At 43.3% G+C, this 22000-nt stretch overlaps 1 protein-coding gene across 2 annotated transcripts in view; it reads left to right on the top strand.

Moving 5' to 3' along the window:
- ALDH1A1 (aldehyde dehydrogenase 1 family member A1) overlaps positions 1-15553 on the top strand; it is a 55001-nt gene extending 39448 nt beyond the window's left edge. For both annotated transcript variants that reach the window (XM_028748537.2, XM_028748538.2), the window contains exons 8-14: positions 3261-3374; positions 4717-4819; positions 5026-5210; positions 6716-6880; positions 11885-12042; positions 13368-13442; positions 14939-15553. In XM_028748537.2, coding sequence (XP_028604370.2) covers positions 3261-3374; positions 4717-4819; positions 5026-5210; positions 6716-6880; positions 11885-12042; positions 13368-13442; positions 14939-15011 — 873 coding nt within the window. In that variant the 3' untranslated portion in view covers positions 15012-15553. The remainder of the gene's footprint in view (positions 1-3260; positions 3375-4716; positions 4820-5025; positions 5211-6715; positions 6881-11884; positions 12043-13367; positions 13443-14938) is intronic.
- Positions 15554-22000: the final 6447 nt, after the last annotated feature.

Genomic DNA, 22000 nt, shown 5'->3' with positions numbered 1-22000 from the left:
CAGTAGGATGTAGGCTAGATGCACCAAGGCAGCCAAATGAGATGGTAACGAGGGAGACATAGATCTGCTGGTTTTCTTCTTGCAGGGAAGGAATAGTTTTTGTTTTAGTGCAGAAGCATTGAACAATTGGATATGCCACCTGCAATCCAAAGTTTGACAGCCCACTTTCTAACCTTGGTACACTCTCCCACTCCATTCTGCTGCATGTAGAAATCAGGCTGCATTAAGGACTCATCTTGTCCCATGCCTGGAAAGCACACATCTGAGCAGTTTTCCACTTGGCCCATGCCTCCTAGGCACAGATCAGAGAAGTTTCCCCCTTGCCCAACAACTCTCCCATGGAAAACTGGCTCTTTGGTGCTAAATTGGAGCAAATGTCAATCCAGAGAAAACGTGAATTGCTGTTTGCACCAATTGAGCACTAAGGAGCAGTTTTCCCTGCAGGAAAGCCGTGAAACAAGAGGAAGTGTGGATAAGCCCTAAGTTTCTAGAAAACATAGTTAGAACTGGTGTATGAAAGCAACAGGTACAATCATTTTTAAGCATTCTGTTGGATTCTTCAGCACAATGGTATTTGCTATGCAACCTGGAGTGAAGAATAATCTTATGTGGTTCCTGAGCAGAAAAATAAGCTAAGAATACTCCCAGCATGGAGAGGTAACTGGAGGAGCTAAGGCTAAGGTGGTTGTCTTTACCATGCTTACTCAAAGGCAAGTCCTGTTGAAGTCAATGGAGCTTACTCATGTAGGAGGTTAGGTTTGCAACTAAAATCTTTTCCCTGTTCCCTTTTGTACAAAAGGAAAATAAAGTGAAGATAATTGTGGTCCTGGCAAGTGTTGCTAATAAGTAACCAACCAAAGAACTAACAAAAGTGATTCAGCATATCTTGTTCTTGCCACGGCAACAGTGACTCAGCAAAAGTGAGCAAACAGTGAAATGCCACTTGCAATTAAATGGTTATGGGTCAACAAGTAACTCTGCCTGCAACGGGTGACTCACACTGAAAATCACCATTTGGAATTCACATTTATTTTATTTTTTGGTATTCACTGGCATTTCTCTTCTCCACTTTTCATAAAGCAATGAGAGTCTGCTCAAAAGTCATAGATTGTCAATAAATGAATCCTTAAAGACCAACATTCTAATATTAAGGGTGTCGATCATGTTATGGATATTAACAGATTTTTAAACAGATGGAGCCCTTCTGCTGAATGAAGCCTGAACATAAACAATGCAGCATTCCAGGGTGGGGCAAGATGAAGGGGAAGGGGAAAGGAAGTGATTCTGTAGTAGACAGAGAATTTTCTTCCAGCTGAATAGGTTTAGTTTTGCAGCCACCAAAACGGAATAACCATGGAAAGGAAGAGAGACCCAGAGTGTCTTCTGTCCTCTTACCTCACTGGCTGCTGATAGGACAGAGTCTGAGATCATGGTTCTAGTTATTTTCTAATGCCAGTCTTGGATTAGTGGTCTAGGCTTCAGATCCTTACACACAGTCCCAGGGTTTAAACTAAACCTGTTGAATAATATCGAGTGCCTCCAGTTTAACTTGTTTGTGAATCAATGATCCATGATCTGGAAAGTTCCAGAAAAGTTCTGACTTTATGCTACCAGAAGGTTCACCAACTACCTTTGAACTTGAGCCCCCTTCAAAGCTTATTGTACTTTCTAAGTCCCCAGCCCATTCCTGGTCAACTCCCCAAGAAGCAAGTGAACAAAATCCTTCTACAGTGTGCAGCTGTGCATGTGTGTGTATGTAAGACTTGGAGAACACCCGGACCAGGACATGACAGATCACAGGACCTCTGATTCACAAGCCAGTCAAACCACATAGTTTAAAAACATATGCACTCACTCAGCTTAAAAGACAATACTAGTACAACCAATTTTTCATTTGGGCTGTATTCAGTGGCATGAAAACAAAGACTATCAGGCACTAGTGGCATGTTCTAGGCCAGAAAAAAGCCTCACATTTTAAAATAAAGATGCCCTTTTCATCACAGACTATATGCTGAGAAGGCAACAGGTTGCTTTATAAGGCAATCTGTCAAATATTTTTTCTTCACAACAGAGCCTCTTTCAAGTCCAATGCATTTGCTAAAATTAATTGCAGCAGCACAGAATCCACTTTGGCATGGCTCTGCCCCTCGCGACACCCACAGCTTGTAACTTCAGTTCAAACAGAAATCTGGTGGGCAGGAAATGGTTGCTTCCGAGGTGGCCTCTCCTTCCCAGTGATGCAAATGCAGGTAATAATTGCCAGCCCTTGTGGTTCCTATATAGGGATCTTTACTAGGACACTTAGGGATCTGGCTACATGGAAGAGGCACTTTTGCCACAACTGTTATGTGTGAATCAGACCTTTGACTAATTAATCAGGCTTTGATTGCACTGTGTTCGCATCAGGAACAGTTTGCTACCTAACAATAAGGATACTGAAGTGAATGTTTCATGCATACTTTTAGAGTCACAGGGGAATGTGAAATAAAGCACATCCATGCTAAACAGCCAGCATGAGGTCATGGCTAGAGGGCTGGAGTTAAGAGTGGGGAGACCCACAATCAAATCCCTGCTCAGCCACAAAACTTGCTATTTGACTTTGCCCCAGTCCCCACCCACAGGGTTGTATTGCAAAAGAGAGCTATTAGACTTCTAGGAAGAAAAGATAATGCATCTCAAGAAGGAACTTCAGCTGCTTTTGTTGGTATAACACAACAAGCCTAAAACCTCTAATTAGTTGGCCACCTTAGCCGGAGCAACGACAGAGGTTCTTCTCATGCTGCCTCTGGAAGGGAGGTGGCGTCTTCTGCAAGTACAGTGGTACCTTGGGTTAAGTACTTAATTCGTTCCGGAGGTCCGTTCTTAACCTGAAACTGTTCTTAACCTGAAGCCCCACTTTAGCTAATGGGGTCTCCCGCTGCCGCCGCACCGCCGGAACACGATTTCTGTTCTCATCCTGAAGCAAAGTTCTTAACCCAAGGTACTACTTCTGGGTTAGCGGAGCCTGTAACCTGAAGCGTCTGTAACCTGAAGTGTATGTAACTTGAGGTACCACTGTATTAGCTTTTCACTCACCACAATAGTGTTGCATGCATTTTACCACAAGGTTTTGTGAAGGTTGGGGGTTGGGGGAAGGAGGAGTGTGCACTCTTTCTTTGAGTTTCTTTGAGAACGGATGGGATGAAATATCGTAAATAACACAGGTGCAGTAACTGTATGGCTGAGAGGTACAACTGTGTTCTTTCCCCTCTGATATTCAGGCAGGATTTCCACCTGGAGTAGTGAATATTGTGCCAGGGTATGGACCCACGGCTGGCGCAGCCATTTCCAGTCACATGGACATAGATAAAGTGGCCTTCACTGGCTCTACTGAGGTATTTGCCCAACCCTGTGATTAAATGACACCACAAAAGTCCTCAACCCACCCACACAGACTCTGACAAGTGATTTAATGCCTAGGTTGTGTAATTATGTTAACCTTTTTTGACTGTGAGCTTCCTAAACAATGTCGCAGAAATGATTTGTTGCTTGTTATACTCTACCTCAAACACATCTACATAGTGTTTGAATTGAAAGAATATCTCTTCAAGCAAAAGAATTTTTGGATATAAAATTGATTCTTCAAAGCTGAGGAGAGGGTGAAGTTTGGATTTTGGCATAGTCTTTTGTTTCCCCCCTCAAATTTCAGTTTAAAAATAAAAATACACATTTTTATTTTTATTTCATCTCTCTTTTTTATACAGAAAGCTGCATTCTACAAAAATAGGTAGCTTATCTCCCTCATTGTGAGCATGCTTCGTATTTTAGAAAGGACTACTTTTAATGAAGAATAGTGTGGAGGGGGACCAAGATATTTTTCACTGTGCAGGGTTATTTGACAAGAATGCATCTGTACACTTTGGCCACATTTTAGCCCCCAAAAGTTGATATAAGCAACTGTTAAGCTCCACTCCTGACACTTTCCTTGATATTAATATTCTTCGACTGAAGCTGCTATTGAATTGGCTGTGCCCCATCTGCACTGCACATTTAAAGCAATATCATGCCACTTTAAACAGTCATGGCTTCTGGGATCTGTTGGTTTGTTAAGGGTGCCGAGAGTTGCTAGGAGGCCACTTTTCCCCTCACAGAGCTAACCTTCTCAGAGGGGTTTCACAATCCAGGCTTCTTCCCCGGGAACTCACCCCCTCCCCCTCACTTACACACACTTTGGGCTGGTGAGAGAAAGGTGTATAGCTGACCTCATATGCCACCCAACCCCTTCACTTCACACACTCCACACAGCCTGGCCAATCTGGGTGGCAGGACTCCCATTCACTTTCCAGGAGCCATCATTCGAACCCCAAGGATTATTGATATATTGTGTGAGAAGTCCCCCAAAGCTTGCAGAACACAGATATTTTGTAATATATCCCATTAGTAAAGCACTGTTAATCATAGGAATCTGCATTGTTCCAGGTCAGGCTGTTTGTCCATTGCCTGACTAGTAGCGTCTCCTAGACAGAGAAAAGTTCTCTACTCTGCATATCACAGTTACTGTATTTTTAACTAGAGGTGCATTTTGCATGCACCACATGTGCCCAACCACTGAGCTGGAGGTCTATTTTCCACTCTCAATTTGACAAGAGAGGTTAGCCTGAACCTCTTGCAAAGCAATGACCACAGTCTAAATATGGTGTTACACACCACAGTTTCAAGTTGTGTCTTCTCTTTTAGGTTGGCAAGATGATCAAAGAAGCTGCTGGGAAGAGCAACCTGAAAAGAGTCACTTTGGAACTTGGCGGGAAAAGCCCCAATATCATATTTGCAGATGCTGATTGTGAGTGACATGCTTCTCTTAGATTTCTTGTCTTCAAAGCTGTCCCCTTCCACTGTGTTGCAAAGCTTTTTAATGTTAGTTTGGGGAGGTGTCTAAGCAAGTGAAAAACCAGTTTGTTAGATTACGTTGCAAGGACTGCTGTTTTTGATTTACAGTATTGACTGAGATGCTCAGTGTTGGCCTCTTCTGTGTCTCTTTCTTCACAGTGGACAGTGCTGTGGAATTTGCACACATTGGCCTGTTTTACCATCAGGGACAATGCTGCATAGCTGGGTCTAGAATTTTTGTGGAAGAGCCAATATATGATGAGTTTGTACGTAGGAGTGTTGAGAGGGCTAAGAAAAATGTACTTGGAAACCCACTGGCTCCGGGAGTAAATCAAGGTCCTCAGGTAAGGAACGGTGTTTTGTGTCAAGGTTATCACCTGGGTCAGTGTTGTCAGCCACAGGTGGACTCAAAATGCAGACATCCTGGGAGATGGCATGGAGTATTTCTTCTTATGCCACTGCAAGTCTGCAGAAAACCACAAACCCTTCTGAGCCAAAGTAGCTTTATAGGATCTTTGTGACCCCTTCTTCACTGCATTGGCTCCTGCCCTTTTCTGACCCTATATAAGTTGTCTTTCTTGTCTACAAACTTTGTGCATCAAATCAAAGCTGTGTGCAACTCTCTTGACTCCCACTTTAACCATTCCCTGACTCTCTTGATTTCTGGTCAAGGCAAGCTTCCTCTCCCTGTTTTCCTCTGCACACCTGTCCAGGCTGCCTTTAAGGAACTGATTTCAACCTCCTTTTTAACCAACAATTCTGCCATGCCCTTCAGTCGGCCCAGTCAGGCAAGAAAACCTTTTGTATTTGTACACAGTTCAAAATCACATGGAACCCCTAAGCATGCGCAACTCCTCGTGTGACACGTTCCCTTTACAAACATCTACACTCAACACACAAAGTCTGGGGGTGTTACGGAAACAGGGATGCAACACTGGGTCGGGGCAGAAGTGTGTGGCTGCTCCTGCTGCCAATTATAAGTACAATATGGTGTTTGCGTTCTCATGAAGGTATCCAGTCACAAGAAGGGTTGCAAAGACTCTCCCCACAATCTGGGTCATCAGTGTTGTGCGTGGTTTTCAAGCATTCTACACTAGCCTTATTTCAAAGGTTTTCATCCATCTCCATCTCATAGCCATGACATTGGAATCAGTTCTTAGGTGTTCTGAAACACAGCCCAAACCCAACACCTACATTTGGAAACATCCTTTATTATTATTATTATTTATTGAATTTATATACCGTCCTATGCCTGGAGATCTTCTATAACCCTCATGTGGGATATGTCAAGGATCTAAGACTCTGCACTAAAAATCCCGTCCATAATTCTTCTACTTTTCCTTTGGTGCAGAAAATGCCGGAAATGAAGATATAGTACAAATTAAGCAGTAGGGTTTCCTCTCTAATCGGCTTATAATCGGTTTTACTGACTAGCTTTTGCTAACTACTGCATGTAATTGCAGTCTTGAAATCAGTTCTGAATTCACTTCTGAAAAGTCATTGGTTTGAAAATGCCATCCAAAAATATTTTTTAACAGAAATTGGATAAGGCAAAAGGAGAAGTTAAATACTTGAATGTAAAACTGAGCAGAGAGAGTTTACGAAAGTCCACGGCTCACAGGAGTGCCAAGACTGTATAAGCAGTGCTGCTTTAAAAAAGAAAAATTCTTTTGTGCTTAAAGTCCTAATTACTGAACTTCATGGGGAAAGGTGGCAGGGATCCAACCACTCAGAGGCAACTTCTTGCTCCATCTCTTGCTGGTAAAGAGGTTTTGTTTCTGCTTTGTTAATCTTAAAGCCAAAGAAATATCTGGGAGAGTGACTTATCAGTGCAATATTTCTTATTTAGATTGATAAGGAGCAGTATGATAGAATCCTGGCACTAATTGAGAGTGGGAAGAAAGAAGGAGCCAAACTGGAATGTGGAGGAGGCCCCTGGGGAGACAAAGGCTACTTCATCCAGCCTACAGTTTTCTCAAATGTTACAGATGAGATGCGCATTGCTAAAGAGGAGGTAAGCTGATTCAGAACATTCTGCATGTTGGACTACATTCTATGTTTCAATTGCCATGCAAGATGTGCCTTTTAAAAATCAAGCATGTAGAAGATTAGTTTTCACTCCTTTCCCACCCAGCCCCAATCTAGGCTGTGTAAAACTACGTTTTTACAGCTATGTGTGTTAATTTGGGTCAACTAAATAGAACAGGTCAGCAGGAATTAATACTTTCAGATGTTTTTGGCAATCATCAAATACCGTATTTTTTGCTCTATAAGACTCACTTTTTCCCTCCTAAAAAGTAAGGGGAAATGTGTGTGCGTCTTATGGAGCGAATGCAGGCTGTGCAGCTATCACAGAAGCCAGAACTGCAAGAGGGATTGCTGCTTTCACTGCACAGCGATCTCTCTTGCTGTTCTGGCTTCTGAGATTCAGAATATTTTTTTTCTTGTTTTCCTCCTCCAAAAACTAGGTGCGTCTTGTGGTCTGGTGTGTCTTATAGAGCGAAAAATACGGTACATCCAGATTTCCAAAGAAGCTGAAGGGCAGCTACAGTTGTGAAAATCTTCCTCCCAGCATTCTCTGACAAGGCCCATGCCCCAATAAGAGGCCCACACCTTGTCTCTGGAGACTCCTGTCCCTGCTGCTGCTGCTGCTGCTGCTCCTTACTGTAGTGCCCATTAGCCTCAGCAAGGAAGAGGTCAGAGGAGCCATGACAAAGAGCAGTAGCTTCCGCATCTCTTATTCCTTCCCTCTGGGAGGTGATGTCATACCCTCCAACATGAAAATAGGGACGTCCTAAGGAACAGCAGGACATTTCGGGATCAAATCAGAAACTGGGATGGCAAATCTAAACCAGGGACATCCCTGGAAAATAGGGACATTTGGAGGGTCTGCATCTGATGTAGATTAGGAGAGAAAATCAAATTGGCAGCAGCAACAGCAGGGAGGGGGAGAAGTGGCCTCCTCTGAAATGAGGGCCCCCACTGAGACAGCCTTGGCCAAGCCCCCTCCCACTGCAAAAAGCCATGGATCTGACACAGGCATACCCCTCCTCCTGCATCTATTGCGGACACACATCGGGATGCATACTCCCCATAATGATGCTCATCTGAGTCTCACTGAACTGGCAAAATGCATCTTTTGAGGTGATGGAGAAGGCACATCCAAATGCGGGGCCACCAGTGGCTACAGGTGACTAGCTGCTCATGTTCATAACTCATGTCCTGAAACAAAGAGCGAAACTGAAGTCAAGCAGCAAGGAAATGCAAGTCAGGGCTTGACAATCCTGGTGAGGCCATCCTCCTAATTTTTACTGCAAGCAAATTCTAAGATGGTTGTGGATTTGTGCTTTTGAAAGGAAAAACAGTTAGACCTGGAGTACTGAATACTGATTTGTACAAACAGTGACATTTATTGTTTAAATATATTCTGGCAATATATGGAAATGGCTCCGTTGGCTCCTATAGATTGTTGTAACAATTGAAATAAAATTAAAATGAGTAGCTGGCATTCAGCTAAATTTTACTCAGAGCAGACCCACTGAAATTAATGTGCCTAACATAGTCACATTCATTCATTTTGAAGAGTTGTCTCTGAGTACAACTTACTTGAATACCAGCCAGTATTTGCATGTCACGAGCTCAGGACGTTTTACTGAGTATAGGATGGTGCTGCATGACTGCAATCCTGTAGTACTAGTACTAAGCACCAGATGAGCACAGTCGGACTCACTTCTGAGTAAACTTGCATGGGATTGTCCTGTGGTTTCAGCTTCTGTGCAAATAAAGGGTTTATGCAGAGGGTCTGAGGGCAGAGAAAAACGAGGCCTGGTTTAACACAACCTTCACCAGCCTAGCACCCTCTGTGTAGTTGGACTTCAGTTCCTATCTGCTGCAGCCGACACTGAGCACAATTCAAAGTGTTGGTGCTGACCTTTAAAGCCCTAAACGGCCAACGCTGACCTTTAAAGCCCTAAACAGCCAACGTTTCCGAGCACAATTCAAAGTGTTGGTGCTGACCTTTAAAGCCCTAAACGGCCTTGGTCCAGTATATCTGAAGGAGCGTCTCCTCCCCCATCATTCTGCCCGGACACTGCGGTCCAGCTCCGAGGGCCTTCTGGCGGTTCCCTCACTGCGAGAGGCCAAGTTACAGGGAACCAGGCAGAGGGCCTTCTCGGTAGTGGCGCCCGTCCTATGGAACGCCCTCCCATCAGATGTCAAAGCGATAAACATCTACCTGACATTCAGAAGACATCTGAAGGCAGCCCTGTTCAGGGAAGTTTTTAATATGTGACATTTTAGTGTATCTTTCATCTTTGTTGGAAGCCGCCCAGAGTGGCTGGGGAAACCCAGCCAGATGGGCGGGGTACAAATAATAAATTATTATTATTATTATTATTATTATTATTATTATTATTATTATTATTATTGTCCCAAACATCCTGAGAGTGCCTGGTTGGTGGGAGGCTGGTTTCCAGCTCTATTGTCTTTACCAAAGACATTGATAAATGTGGCAGTTTAAAAAACGATGACTGACTTAGAGAGAAAGTATAGATTTTGGAAGTCATAGTAAGCACCTTACAAATGAACCAGACCAGAAGGTGTCTTAACCTGAAGAACTTATGCATCAACTGCCTTTGATGCATAAGCTCAACTACCTTATGCAGAAGAAGAATTGCCCATAGTGTGTGCATGGATCCCAGTGTTACCTCTGCTAAGCAAGCTTTGCATGTTTTGTATTGTTTCAAAGGACTTCAAAACCTGGTTGACCAGTGATCAAAGTCTGACAATAGAAAGTGTGAGAAGTGAGCTTTCTTCCAGACTATCACCTTTCTTTAAAAGCAGTTGCCTGTCTCAATGTGAAAGCTAGAAATATAACCTCCGGAGATATTGAGGGTGCCTTGTGATCTTTGTTGTTGCTTCTGGCTGCTCTCTCTGTGTCTGCGTGTGTGTGTGTGTGTGTGTGTGTGTGTGTGTGTGTGTGTGTATTTCTAGCCATCCTTCACCCAAACAACTCCAGTCAGCAAACTTGGTTCTCCCCTGCCCATTTTATCCTCATAACAATCCTGTGAGATAGTTTAGGCAAGGGGTACCATATGCCTGGCAAAATTAGCATGGGGGGGGGGGATTTCAAAAAATCTGCCAATGCCTGGGGTTTTGCCAACATAACCAGAAAGTGTGTGTTTGAGTATAACTCTTTGCCTTTTGTGGGCGGCAAGTTTTGTATTCTTGAAATATGGCAACCCTAGTTGAGGCTGAGATAGTGACAGGTCCAATATCACTTCTGTGGCTGAGTGGAGAGTTGAACCCAGGTCTCTCTGATGTATTTAGACAAGATGCTTTAAAATCTAAGTATAAATATGATGTGTTCCCCCTCCCAAAAATGACCCAGACTAATGAAGAAATGGAGCAGACTTATTAGAGTGTGAAAATGTGTGAAAGTGACATAAAGTATAAATAGAATTCTCCATCCCCAGTTCAACTATTCCTTTCCCACCCCACCCCTCCTTCTATATGCAGGCATTGTGAAAGAAGTTTCAGGTTTGCAGGTTTCTTTCTCCACTGTGTAAATCATGGCATCAGAGAGAGCATGGTAGGTTATTTCACAGAATCACAGAATTGTATAATTGGAAAGGATCCTAAAAGTCATCTAGTCCCCTCCCCTGCAATGCAGGAAACTGAGAGCTGGAGCTCCCCCAACAGATGGCTGTCTGGCCTCAGCTTGAAAATCTCCAGTAAAGGAAAGCACACATGCACACACAAGGCAATTGGTTTCATTTTCAAACTGTTTTCACTGTTAGGCAAATCTATTAGCTAGATTAAGCTATCTCCCCTTTAATCGAGGGGCATCTTCACGAAGTCCTCCCGGACCTTCCCCTGTTTAAATGTATGTGTGTGTTTTCACCCTTGGCTATTTTACACTTTCTAAGGATTGAAACTAGGGATGCGGGTGGCGCTGTGGGTTAAACCACAGAGCCTAGGGCTTGCCGATCAGAAGGTCGGCAGTTTGAATCCCCGCGACAGGGTGAGCTCCCGTTGCTCGGTCCCTGCTCCTGCCAACCTAGCAGTTCGAAAGCATGTCAAAGTGCAAGTAGATAAATAGGTACCGCTCCGGTGGGAAGGTAAACGGCGTTTCCGTGCACTGCTCTGGTTCGCCAGAAGCGGCTTAGTCATGCTGGCCACATGACCCGGAAGCTGTACGCCGGCTCCCTCGGCCAGTAAAGCAAGATGAGCACCACAACCCCAGAGTCAGTCACGACTGGACCTAATGGTCAGGGGTCCCTTTACCTTAAGGATTGAAACAACCTTAATGAAGGGAAGGTCCAGTGTCATCATTGTGATGGGGTGGGTGCTTTGTGGTTGCCTTTACATCCTACAGCTGCAAACCCACATTTTGCTTCTGAGTAGACAAGCCCTAAGGCTACAATCCTAATCCCATTTACCTGGGAGTCAGCCCCACTGAATTCAATAGTTCTGGGTAGACAGAATTATACAGCAAATTATCTTGTCCTGCATCCTCAGGCAGCAGAGAACTGAGAAGTTAAACTTCTTCAGTGTGACAGACCTTTGGTTGTTTGAAGAATGCTAGCATTTCCTCTCTTAGTCTTCTCTCTGGGTCAAACATACTCAGCCCAATATTCGATATTTCTTTGGAGGACTTGTTTTCCAAACTGCTGAACATCTTTCTGGTTCTCCTCTGAAGGCAATAGCTATAATAGGAGATTCTACATTTATTTGAATCTGAAATCTCCATGAACCATGCTATAGAGAATCTCTGTGTTCCATTTAATGGTGTTATGAAGATTAATGTGATAGGGAAGGAGCAGGCAGGTTGGTAAGTTTCATAGGGAAAATGTGGGTCTAAACTTATAAAGTAATCACCTTGTCAAAGAGCACTGATTTGATCACTAATGAGAATAATACTTTAAGACCTATGTAATAGGGAAAGTATACTTTGCAAGAAAATATCTATTGATTTTTGCCATGCTAATTGTTGATTGCTTCTTTTGATTTCAAACAGATTTTTGGGCCAGTTCAGCAAATCATGAAGTTCAAGACTGTTGATGAAGTTATAAAAAGAGCAAACAATACTCATTATGGCCTAGCAGCTGGAGTGTTTACCAAAGATATTAACAAAGCTCTGACATTTGCAGCTGCTCTTCAGGCTGGAACAGTCTGGTAAGTACCCTTGGTGTTGTTATTTTACCCAAATTAACCTTACATAGAAGACTTACAGCACGATTTAATGGGTATTTGTGATCTGAAGGCACACAGAGTACCTGGAGAGAGAGAAAAGCTGTGTAACCTCAAACCTGAATAGCATCTTTGAGACATGAACCTATTAAGTCTGCTACCTCTTCCTACATCTTTAGACTGTAGTTTTAACAAAGAATCTTTTTTGCTTCAGGGGTCATACCCTTATCAGAATTGGCATCACATGCCACCCACCTGTCAATCATCTGACATCCCAATGACATCAGATGCAAGGTGCTTTGAGGTCCCAAAGTTGGTTATTTCCTCCATTTTAGCAAGAGATTCCAGGCAAACGGCTTAGTTTTAGCAGCAGTTTCCGTGTGAATGCCGTTCTGAATCAAGAAGGGGTTTGCATGGACTCCTGTGAAACTGAGCAAGGTTTAACCTCTGCTTATCAGCTGACAGATCCTGCTCCAATAACAGGCATGTGCAGCCAACACAAAATACAACCCTGCCCATCAGATGGCATCATGAGTTAGGCACAATTTTGAAAAACATTTCTCAAGGGATGCAGTTCTACAGCTTCTGTGCCACTGCTAACTCACATCACCATCTGCCATGCTGCAAATGGTGGGAGCACATGAGGTTGGGCCTTTGAGGAAGATCTCAGCACACAGGTAGGCACAAATGGGAGCAGGTGTTCTTTAGGGTCTGATGACGCAGACCATTTAGTGCTTCAAAGGATAATACCAACAGTTTCATTTTTGTGCAGGAACTGCCTGGGAACCAATTAAGCTGGTGAATCACCAAGACCATTGCATTTTCTGAATATTTTTCAAAGGCACCCGCACCTACAGTCCATTAGAGTAGTAGACTAAGGCATGCATCATTGTGACAAGGCCATTCTTCTTCAGGAACATGTGTGGCTGGTAAACCAGCTCAAGCTGACACACTGCAAAAATTTAGAGGCAAACAACCCAAGGAATCCTTATCAGAGCAGGGATTTAAGTCTGAAAGCTCACTATCCATAATCACTGAACAACATGCTACTCCACATGTTGACAGTACTGTATTTCTGTATTTTCTATGAATTGGGTTGAACAATTCAACAATTGCTACTGTTAGGTAGCAGACATACAGAAGAGCTTGCAGCATACTTGTATTTTTGTGACATGAAAGAAATTCATGTTTATTGTGATTTTTAAAGTATGCACATAGTACAAGATTCTGTAAAGAAACTCAGCTAGCTCTTATGACCTAGCAGAATATCTGCCCATGACTAAGTTGCTCCATCTTCTCTTTTTCTTCAGGGTGAACTGCTATAGTGCAGTGGCTGCTCAGGTTCCTTTCGGAGGATTCAAAATGTCAGGAAATGGCCGAGAGCTGTAAGTAAAGTCAGTGGGGATTTGTTTCAGATACAGATTTCAGAGATTTTATCTGAGCAAGTTCGTATTTGCACAAAATGTCACCACTACAACATTCTTATTTCCAGGAAGTCTGCCTTTGCTCTCCTGGCATTTCTGCTGCTTTGGCTTATAAGAATGAGTAACCAGTCAGGGAAGACAGGAAAGGAACATCACTGTGTAGAAACTGTGGGTTGTATTAACTCATCCTATGATATGCTGTCCATATCAGTTACAATTAGGAAGGAAATAACCTGTGCTGTTTCTGTTTTGCAGTGGTTTCTTTTCCACCAAATGCCAAGTTATACATCTCACTGTTCACTATTTAATATAATTTACATAATTATTTAGCAACTTAACATAATGAATGATGCAATTACTTCCACACTATTCATTTCAACACAATCTAAAATGGGGGTGGGGGTGGGAACCATAATCAATTATATATATTTTTGGGACTGAGAAACAACAGCAAAGACTGATCAGTATTTGCTGGATTGATTTCTATTCTGGGCATGGCGTGAATAAGTGAACATCAGTAGCTTTTGCTTCTGTTTTCATTGGAATTCTTCAACATTGCTAATTACATTTTCTATCCAGAAGTTTGCCCTGTTGGATATTCTAGTGGCATTTGTTTTCCTGCTAGAATGGACTGTTTTGTAAAACTGAAATGAAAAAATGTGAATGTGCAATTCATTTCAGTTTTACAAAACAGTCCATTCTAGCAGGAAAACAAATGCCAGTAGAATATTGCCTGAAGCTACCCCAAACTTCCATTTAAAGATTTCATAAAATGGTATCTGATAGCACAGATCCATACAGAATGCAAGCCTCTGTGCTTTCTTGGAGAGCAAATAGCCTTCTTTGGCGAAGAAGCTGATTTCTATTCTGAAATCTTATCTAGCCCAGATCATGCATTAGGCCTCAGAGGAAGACAATAATTCCTGTGGAGTCCATGGCTGGGTGCTCTTGTGTCTAAGAGAATTTGGACACAGTCACTAGAAATAGGCCCTGTGTCAGACTCTCTTGAAGCTTCATGGCAATGAATAGAAATTGTACCAGAATGTTGGTCCTTTCACTTCCATAAACAGGAAATGGCTTCTGTCAGACTTGATTGAAACACCCCCTTATCAGTCAACCAATTGACACTGCCAAGTTCTCATTTGAAACCCCCTCAACCAACCAGTGTAAGCTGAAGGAGGCACATGGTTTAACTTTCAAAAGTAGCTCATTGACCGTAGTGTTCAAATTCCGCTCCTAGCCACTCAGTTGCCAAGCCAAAGCTTCCCAGGCTCTGTCTGTCATCATAAAAAAAGGCTGTCACAGAGACTGACATCTCTGGCTATCCAAGCTTCCTGTAACATTTGATCAAAATACACTGTCAGATGATATTTGCAGCTCTTGGACATTGAACATGCTGGATCACAGATGTATTAAATATTGTTGCTATTCTGATGGTCTCTCTCTCTCTCTTTAAGTGGAGAATATGGCCTTCATGAGTATACAGAAGTCAAGACAGTCACCATCAAGATTCCACAGAAGAATTCATAATGTCACTGCAGGGAACAGGAGGACTTGACCACCTCAGATGCTAATCAGACTTGCAAGGCCAGCTATAGAGCAGAACATTTTGTAGCAGATGTTTTCATGTAATTTGGGTTTTCATTCTATCTGTAAAAACAAATGTGTTTAGCAATTAACAGTCATTTAGAAAATCTTAAATCTGCTTAACTAAGAAAGGGAAATCTTAATGTCTGAATCTAATTAACAAGTTTTGAATTTTGATGAAAAATCAATTTTAATTTCCCCCCGTATTTGAATATATTTGAATATATCTGTAGTGCTATGGGAAATAAAATTGTGAACATATCATATTTACACAATTTGCTTTAGTGTGCTGTTATAGAATCATAAGCTGTCATCTCTTTCTTTGTTAAGAGCTTGGCAAAAGTATTTAAATATAGATATCTAATAGAGACTTTGTAATCAAGAGCAAAAATCATTAGCAATCTTCTGGTACATGTTGTAACTTTGATTCTGTTCATAATAACTACTGTGCAGAGGCATTTTGGATGTAAACTTTTAAAAATCTATCCTTTTCTACTGTTATTCATTCAGTTGTCTGTTTCCATTACAAACTGAAGCTGTATCCTACACACACAATCTATGTACAATTCCCTGGGAGTTACACCCATTGTGTTTATGAGGCTTATTTGGCAGAGGTATGTAAGGCATTACACCATAAGACATTATGCTTTGTCATTAAGACATTGAGAATTTACATGCAGAGTTTTGAAAACTAATTCAGTTGGTAATAAGACATACCGGTACCTATACTGCCCAATCTACAAATATATTTCATATATTCCATTTATATACATTTATCCAAAGATCCCAGAGTGGTGTACAACATTAAGAACATAATTTATGCAGCATAATAATAAAGACATAATACACAGACAGCATCATAATAAAATAATCATAAAAATACTGCCCCACATTTAACAGGCCATAGATTATTTAATGGCTGAAGGTAAAGAGGAATGTTTTCGCCTGGCACTTAAAGACATGTAAAGATGGCACCAGCACCCACGGATGAGGAGCCACCACAGAAAAGACTTGTTCTTGTGTTGTAACCGCTGGACCTCTCTGGGATGGGGGACATAAAGAAGCGCCTCAAATGACAAGTGCAGGGTCTGGGTCGGTTTGAATGGGGAGAGGGGGTCCTTAAGGCATTTATAGGTCAGCATCAGCACTTTCAATTGGGACTGGAAACTAATTGGCAGCCAGTGCAGTCGGGCCAGCATCAGGGATATACAGAATGCTCAAACCATCTCGTTTTGATGAGCAACCTGGCTGTCAAATTTTGCACCAGCTGAAGTTTTCTAACTGTCTTCAGAGGCAGCCCCACACACAACACCTTGCAGTGATCCAACCTGGAGGTTACCAGAGCATAGGCCACAGAAGTTAGGCAAAAAGCTGATGGAAGGCACTCTCTGCCATTGAGGCCACCTGAGTCTCAAGCAATAGCAGAAATTCCAGAAGTATCCCTAAGCTACGTATCTGCTCCTTCAGAGAGAGAGTAACCCCATCAGCAGCAGGCAATCTTCCATCCATCTGGTCTAGGGAACCACCTACTAACAGGGCCTCAGTCTTCTCTGGACTGAGCTTCAGTTTGTTGGCTCCCATCCAGTCCATTACAAGACATTGGTCCAGCACATCCACTGGCAAATCTATAGATGTAAAGGAAAATTAGAGCTGTGTGTTCTCCGCATAAAGCTGAAAACACACTCTGGATGACTTCACTCAGTGGCTTCATGGAGGATAGAATTGAACCCAGAGAGACCCCACACTGAAGGCCCCATGGTGCCGAAAAACACACCCCAAGCATCACCCACTGAAGATGACCATCCAGGTAGGACCAGAACCACTGCATAGCCGTGCCACCCACCTCCAACTCTAATAACCTTTCCTTGAGAAGTCAAGGAGGATTAACAGGGACACATTGCCCCCCCCCAACAGAGGTCATCATATAAGGTGACCAAGGCAGTTTTTTGTGCCAAAGTCAGGCCAAAACCCCAACTGAAATGGATCTAAAAAATCAGTCTCCAATAACTCATGGATCTGGTCAGTGACCACTCACTCAAGAATCTTGCTTTTTAAAAAAAGGAGGTTGGCAACTGGCTGGTAGCTCTCAGAATCTAGGGGTTGTTTCTTAAGCAGTGGTCTTTTCACTGCATCCATCAAACAAACAGGAACCATCCCCTCTCATCAAGAAGCACTGACCACCTGCCCATCTCAGAAAGCTGTCTCCTCCCTGCTGGATTTTATCAGCCAAGAGGGGCAAAGGGTCCAGAATGCAGATAGTTTTCCAAAGCAATCCAAGTGTCTCTCATGCTACGATGTTGTTTTTAAGAGGATATACGCTTGGTCTTCATCACCCCTGTTATACAGAAAATTCCAAGTGGGTCTGAACCTCAATGCTTAAAATCCCTGATAGAATATAAGGATCCAGAGATCACGCTAAGGGTGGCCAAATTTTGCGTGGCTGCCATAAAACTCAGGGACAAGCTGTGCATTACAGAGACTAAGGCCTCAGATGCAAACCCTAGATAATATTTTAGAGACTAAGACCTAAATCACATTTCTAACGGCTGTCATATTCGTATTGTTTATTGTTATATTCTATTGTAAATTCAAAATTAATTCTATTGTGTTTCATGTTTGTTTAGTACGGTATGTGAATCTGGTCTGGGACCATAATAAACTTCATTTCATTTCATTTCAATCCAAGTGCCTTGTCCACATCATCAAATCACAGCAACTGAAATTCATCTAACGAAACAGAACTGGACACCGTGCTCGAGACGTCTCTTGAGATTCAAATGCTACTACAGCAGAGACAAGGTGATTTTACCCTCCAACTGCTTGGCAAGCAAGTCAGAGCAAGCTACCCTCAGTTCTACCACCTCTTTTAGCCAGTCCACAAAAGTCCCTGCACTACCCAGAAAAGCTCTGCCAGGCGGCATAGGGAGGGTGCCATGGAGGTAGCAAAGTGTGCTTTTTTTGCTGCCTTCACTGCCACTGCCATTCGTCTGGAGTTTTCCTCCACTTGCATTCAAGCTGTATCTCAGCTTGATTCTTCACTTAAGTTTGAGAGGATACCACATAGTCAGACGGACTCCATGAAGCAGGAGAGGGGACTCGGGGTGATTGTGTCAACAGCTGTTCCACTGATTGAGCAGGGCTTCAACGGAAGTGCCTGCCATATCAGCGGGGGAAACTCCCCGAGTCGACTGGAAACCACTTGCATCCATCATTCATACTAATAGGCCCCCCACCTCTGCAGAGGGGAAAGGGTGTTGAAAGCCTAAAGCTCAACAGGAAGTGGTCTGACCATGACAAGGGGCTGGTGTCAATACCCCCCACTTACAGATCACTCTCTTCTGGCCCAGTCAAAAAGACAAAATCCAGAGTGTGACCAGCCATATGTGTCGGACCAGTGACATGTTGGGACAGCCGCATTGTCATGGCAGCCATGAAGTCCTGAGCCACCCACCTTGGCATGGATATTGATGTTCCCAAGAACCAACACTCTGGGAGTCCTGAACATCGCCGCCAAGACCAGGTCCCCCAGCTCAGGCAGGGAGACTGCTGGGCAGCGAGGCAGGCAGTAAACCAACAGAATCTCTAATCTGTCCCAATTACCCAATGCCATAAATAAATAATTAAAACATAGCAAATGTTCTACTCTGAACTAAGTCCGGCTGAATTCAATGGGACTCATTCCCATAAAAGTGAATATAGGAATGCAAACTAAATGGTGTGAGAAACAAGAAAGGTTTTCATTTGGCACTGAAAATATAGCAAGCTCAGCACCAGACAAACCTGCCTGTGAAAAGAAAACTGGGGCCAGAGCATCACTATGAAGAAGGCCCTGTCTCAGTTGATGTCAGTTTATCTCTGTTTCTCATCCCGCCCCCCCAAGAATCTTAAATTCATCATCACTTCGTGGATTTTACTTCAATGCTCTATGTGCAGCTTCATTTGTGCTCGATCCCAAAGCTACAGTTAGTGCAGACTGTTGCAGCATGATTGCTGGCAGCAGACCCTGCTACCAGCCAAGTTCAAGGTGCTACCAGTGGCGGAACTAGCCGCTCGGGCACCCGGAGTGGCACACATGCGATCTGGCGGGGCGATCTGGCGAGGCAGTGATTGCGTCCAGGGGGATTTTGTCACACACACCCTCAGGATGACACCCGGGGCAGACCACCCCCACCCCACCCCTTCCGCTGGGTGCTACTGTTAGTGTCTAAAGCCCTAACGGCTTGGGGCCTGTTTACATCTGAGTTCTTGCAAATGCAAAACAGGTCTTATGTGCCACCTGTAATAGTGCCAATTCTGCCAATCAAAGCAGTCAAGTGGGCACATGTGAGTTAAGGCAGTCTCATAGGTAAACTGATCCCAAGTTGTTAAGGGCTTTGTATACTAGATAACCACCTCAGATGCATTGGGCAATGATGTAGATTGGGAGCACAAAGGGGGTGGGGATCAGGAAGTATTTCAGGTGTTGAAAGAGCTAATTTAGCAATAGGAATTAATACCTACAAACAAACACAGATTCCTCATTTCCATCCAAAGGGCAATTCAGCCTACATTCTTTTCTCCTCTATTGAAACCAAGCCCTGTTCTAAATTATTAATCTGATGTGCTGAATTTGCCCATGGGTCCTGCCAAAGCAAAGAGATACACCTTTTGTCAATTTAGGCCAGCCTAAGACTGAACATGTTAGTGTTTGCTCAAAACATTTGAGATATGCTTGAAGGGAGAAAAGCAGCAACTCAGCAGGATCCATCATAAGATGTGGAAAGGGACAAACAACCCATTTAGCCAAAGATCACATTCCACATCTCTGAGCCCAAACTACACTTTGAAAAAGGACTGCACAAAAGCTCATGAACACCAGAGCAGTTTTTTCAGTTTATCAGCATTTCGATAATCTTGGCCATTTCAGAAAAATATAGAAAGGGGGTGGAATCCAGGGTTCTCAAATTCAAGAGCATTGTGGTGTGCCCATGGGGCGGGCTCTCTTTGTCTACTCTTCGGATTGCATAATCTGAAGATGTAAACAAGATATTTGGAGAGAGGAAAACTTCCAAGCACGTTATTGATGCTACTTGCCCTTATTGGACTGCTGGAAAGCAACTAGGGCACTGAGGAGCAGATATTACAAATATTAAGGGAAGGTGTGGTTCTGACACTCCTGAAAGTCTTAAACAGACTAGCACTTGACCTGCCTGATCTGAACATTGCAAATTTGCAGTGTGCGGGCAAGTTGCTTAAGTATGTAGTGTGTCACCCAACTTCTGAGTTTATTGGATGAAATTGGTTTTTTAGGTGCTTTCCAATCTGGTTGCCTGTCTGGTTCTTGAACAGGAACCGCCATGGATGATCTTCATCAGGAGGTGGAGAAGGGGAGAAATTCTCTTCATTGGAAATGTCCTAGCCGGAGTGTGGCTTGGTGGGACCATTTTGTTCTAACTTCAGTGCTTCCAGGGAAGATGGGCTGAGGAGATGGTGGTAGGAGATTGCTGCAGTTTTTGGTAAGGTTGCCACAAGGATGCTGCCACAAGGATGCAACTTGCCTCCTATGCTGTTTAACATCTATAGGAAATTGATACCTGGGTATCATGACCTGGGACCCAGGTGAATGCCAGAACCTGGGGCAGATGTCAAGACAGCACAGCACACCACTGCATGCACCTATGCTCACATCCTCAGTAACTGCATGCACAGTAATGTAAGGGAGAAAGGGAGAAAGGTTGTTTTCTGCTGCTCCAGAGAAGCGGACACGGAGCAATGGATCCAAACTACAAGAAAGAAGATTCCACCTAAACATTAGGAAGAACTTCCTGACAGTAAGAGCTGTTCGACAGTGGAATTTGCTGCCAAGGAGTGTGGTGGAGTCTCCGTCTTTGGAGGTCTTTAAGCAGAGGCTTGACAACCATATGTCAGGAGTGCTCTGATGGTGTTTCCTGCTTGGCAGGGGGTTGGACTCGATGGCCCTTGTGGTCTCTTCCAACTCTATGATTTTATGATTCTATGACAGTACATGTCTCTGATACCTGGGTGCCATAATTCAGAGGTGCCATGACTCTGAAAATGTATACATGAGTTGTCCACATGTTCTGTTATCCAATTATATTGCAGGAAAGCTTCACACATGTGACAATCAGGAGCTAATCGTGTATAGAGAATGTTATAAAGGTTTATTGGATTTTGTATTCTCTGCCCAGTCTTTCGGAATTGTCCACTGGGTCTCTTTATTCACACAGCTGCATGGGCTATATCTGAATCCTTTCCATGCACTGTGTGTCTTCCTTTTGCTTGAAGAATCGGCATTTTTGTTGCACCCTCCTTTGCAGGATAACAAAATGACTTGGTCAATGTTCCTCTCTGATTTCTATTTTCTGATCCCAGAGAGGCAGAGGAAGTCTTGAATCAGTGTCCTGTATCACTTTTGGATTAAATGAAGGTAAACAAACCAATGACTGATGCTCATAATTATGGTGTGAATGTAGTGTTGGTTTGGTTTCTGGTGATCTTAGAGTAGTTGTAGAACATACTTTGGATGGGCTTGCTGGAGGGGTCACATGCCAACATTCAGTTGCTCTTTTGGGGTCCAGAGGCCATGTTCAACTTCTTCTTGTTCTAACTTGTAAACTTACCTACTAGGCTTTTTGTGAAATGTATCCCACCCCTCCATCAATTTATCCACCCAAATTCTCGTTCTGCAAAAATGGGCAGAGGGAAAGGGAGCACTGAAGTGGGAATTAAAGGAAGTAAAAACAGCAGCAGACAATACCACTGGGAAAACATGGTTCTGGAACTGCCAGTGGAAGTTCATGTTTCCCATGAGTCCCTACAGTGGATACTAGGACTCCATGAAGCCAAGGAGAGTGAGGGCAATGCTTCTTGCATTCACCCCAGGGGCTCATGGGAAAGAAAATGAAAGGAAAAGTGTCAACTGCTGGCTGCTG

Source organism: Podarcis muralis, chromosome 11, assembly GCF_964188315.1.
Source record: "Podarcis muralis chromosome 11, rPodMur119.hap1.1, whole genome shotgun sequence".
NCBI classification, from domain to species: domain Eukaryota; kingdom Metazoa; phylum Chordata; class Lepidosauria; order Squamata; family Lacertidae; genus Podarcis; species Podarcis muralis.
The sequence above is the reverse complement of the archived record's forward strand: the minus strand, read 5'-3'. Positions and strand labels throughout refer to the sequence as shown.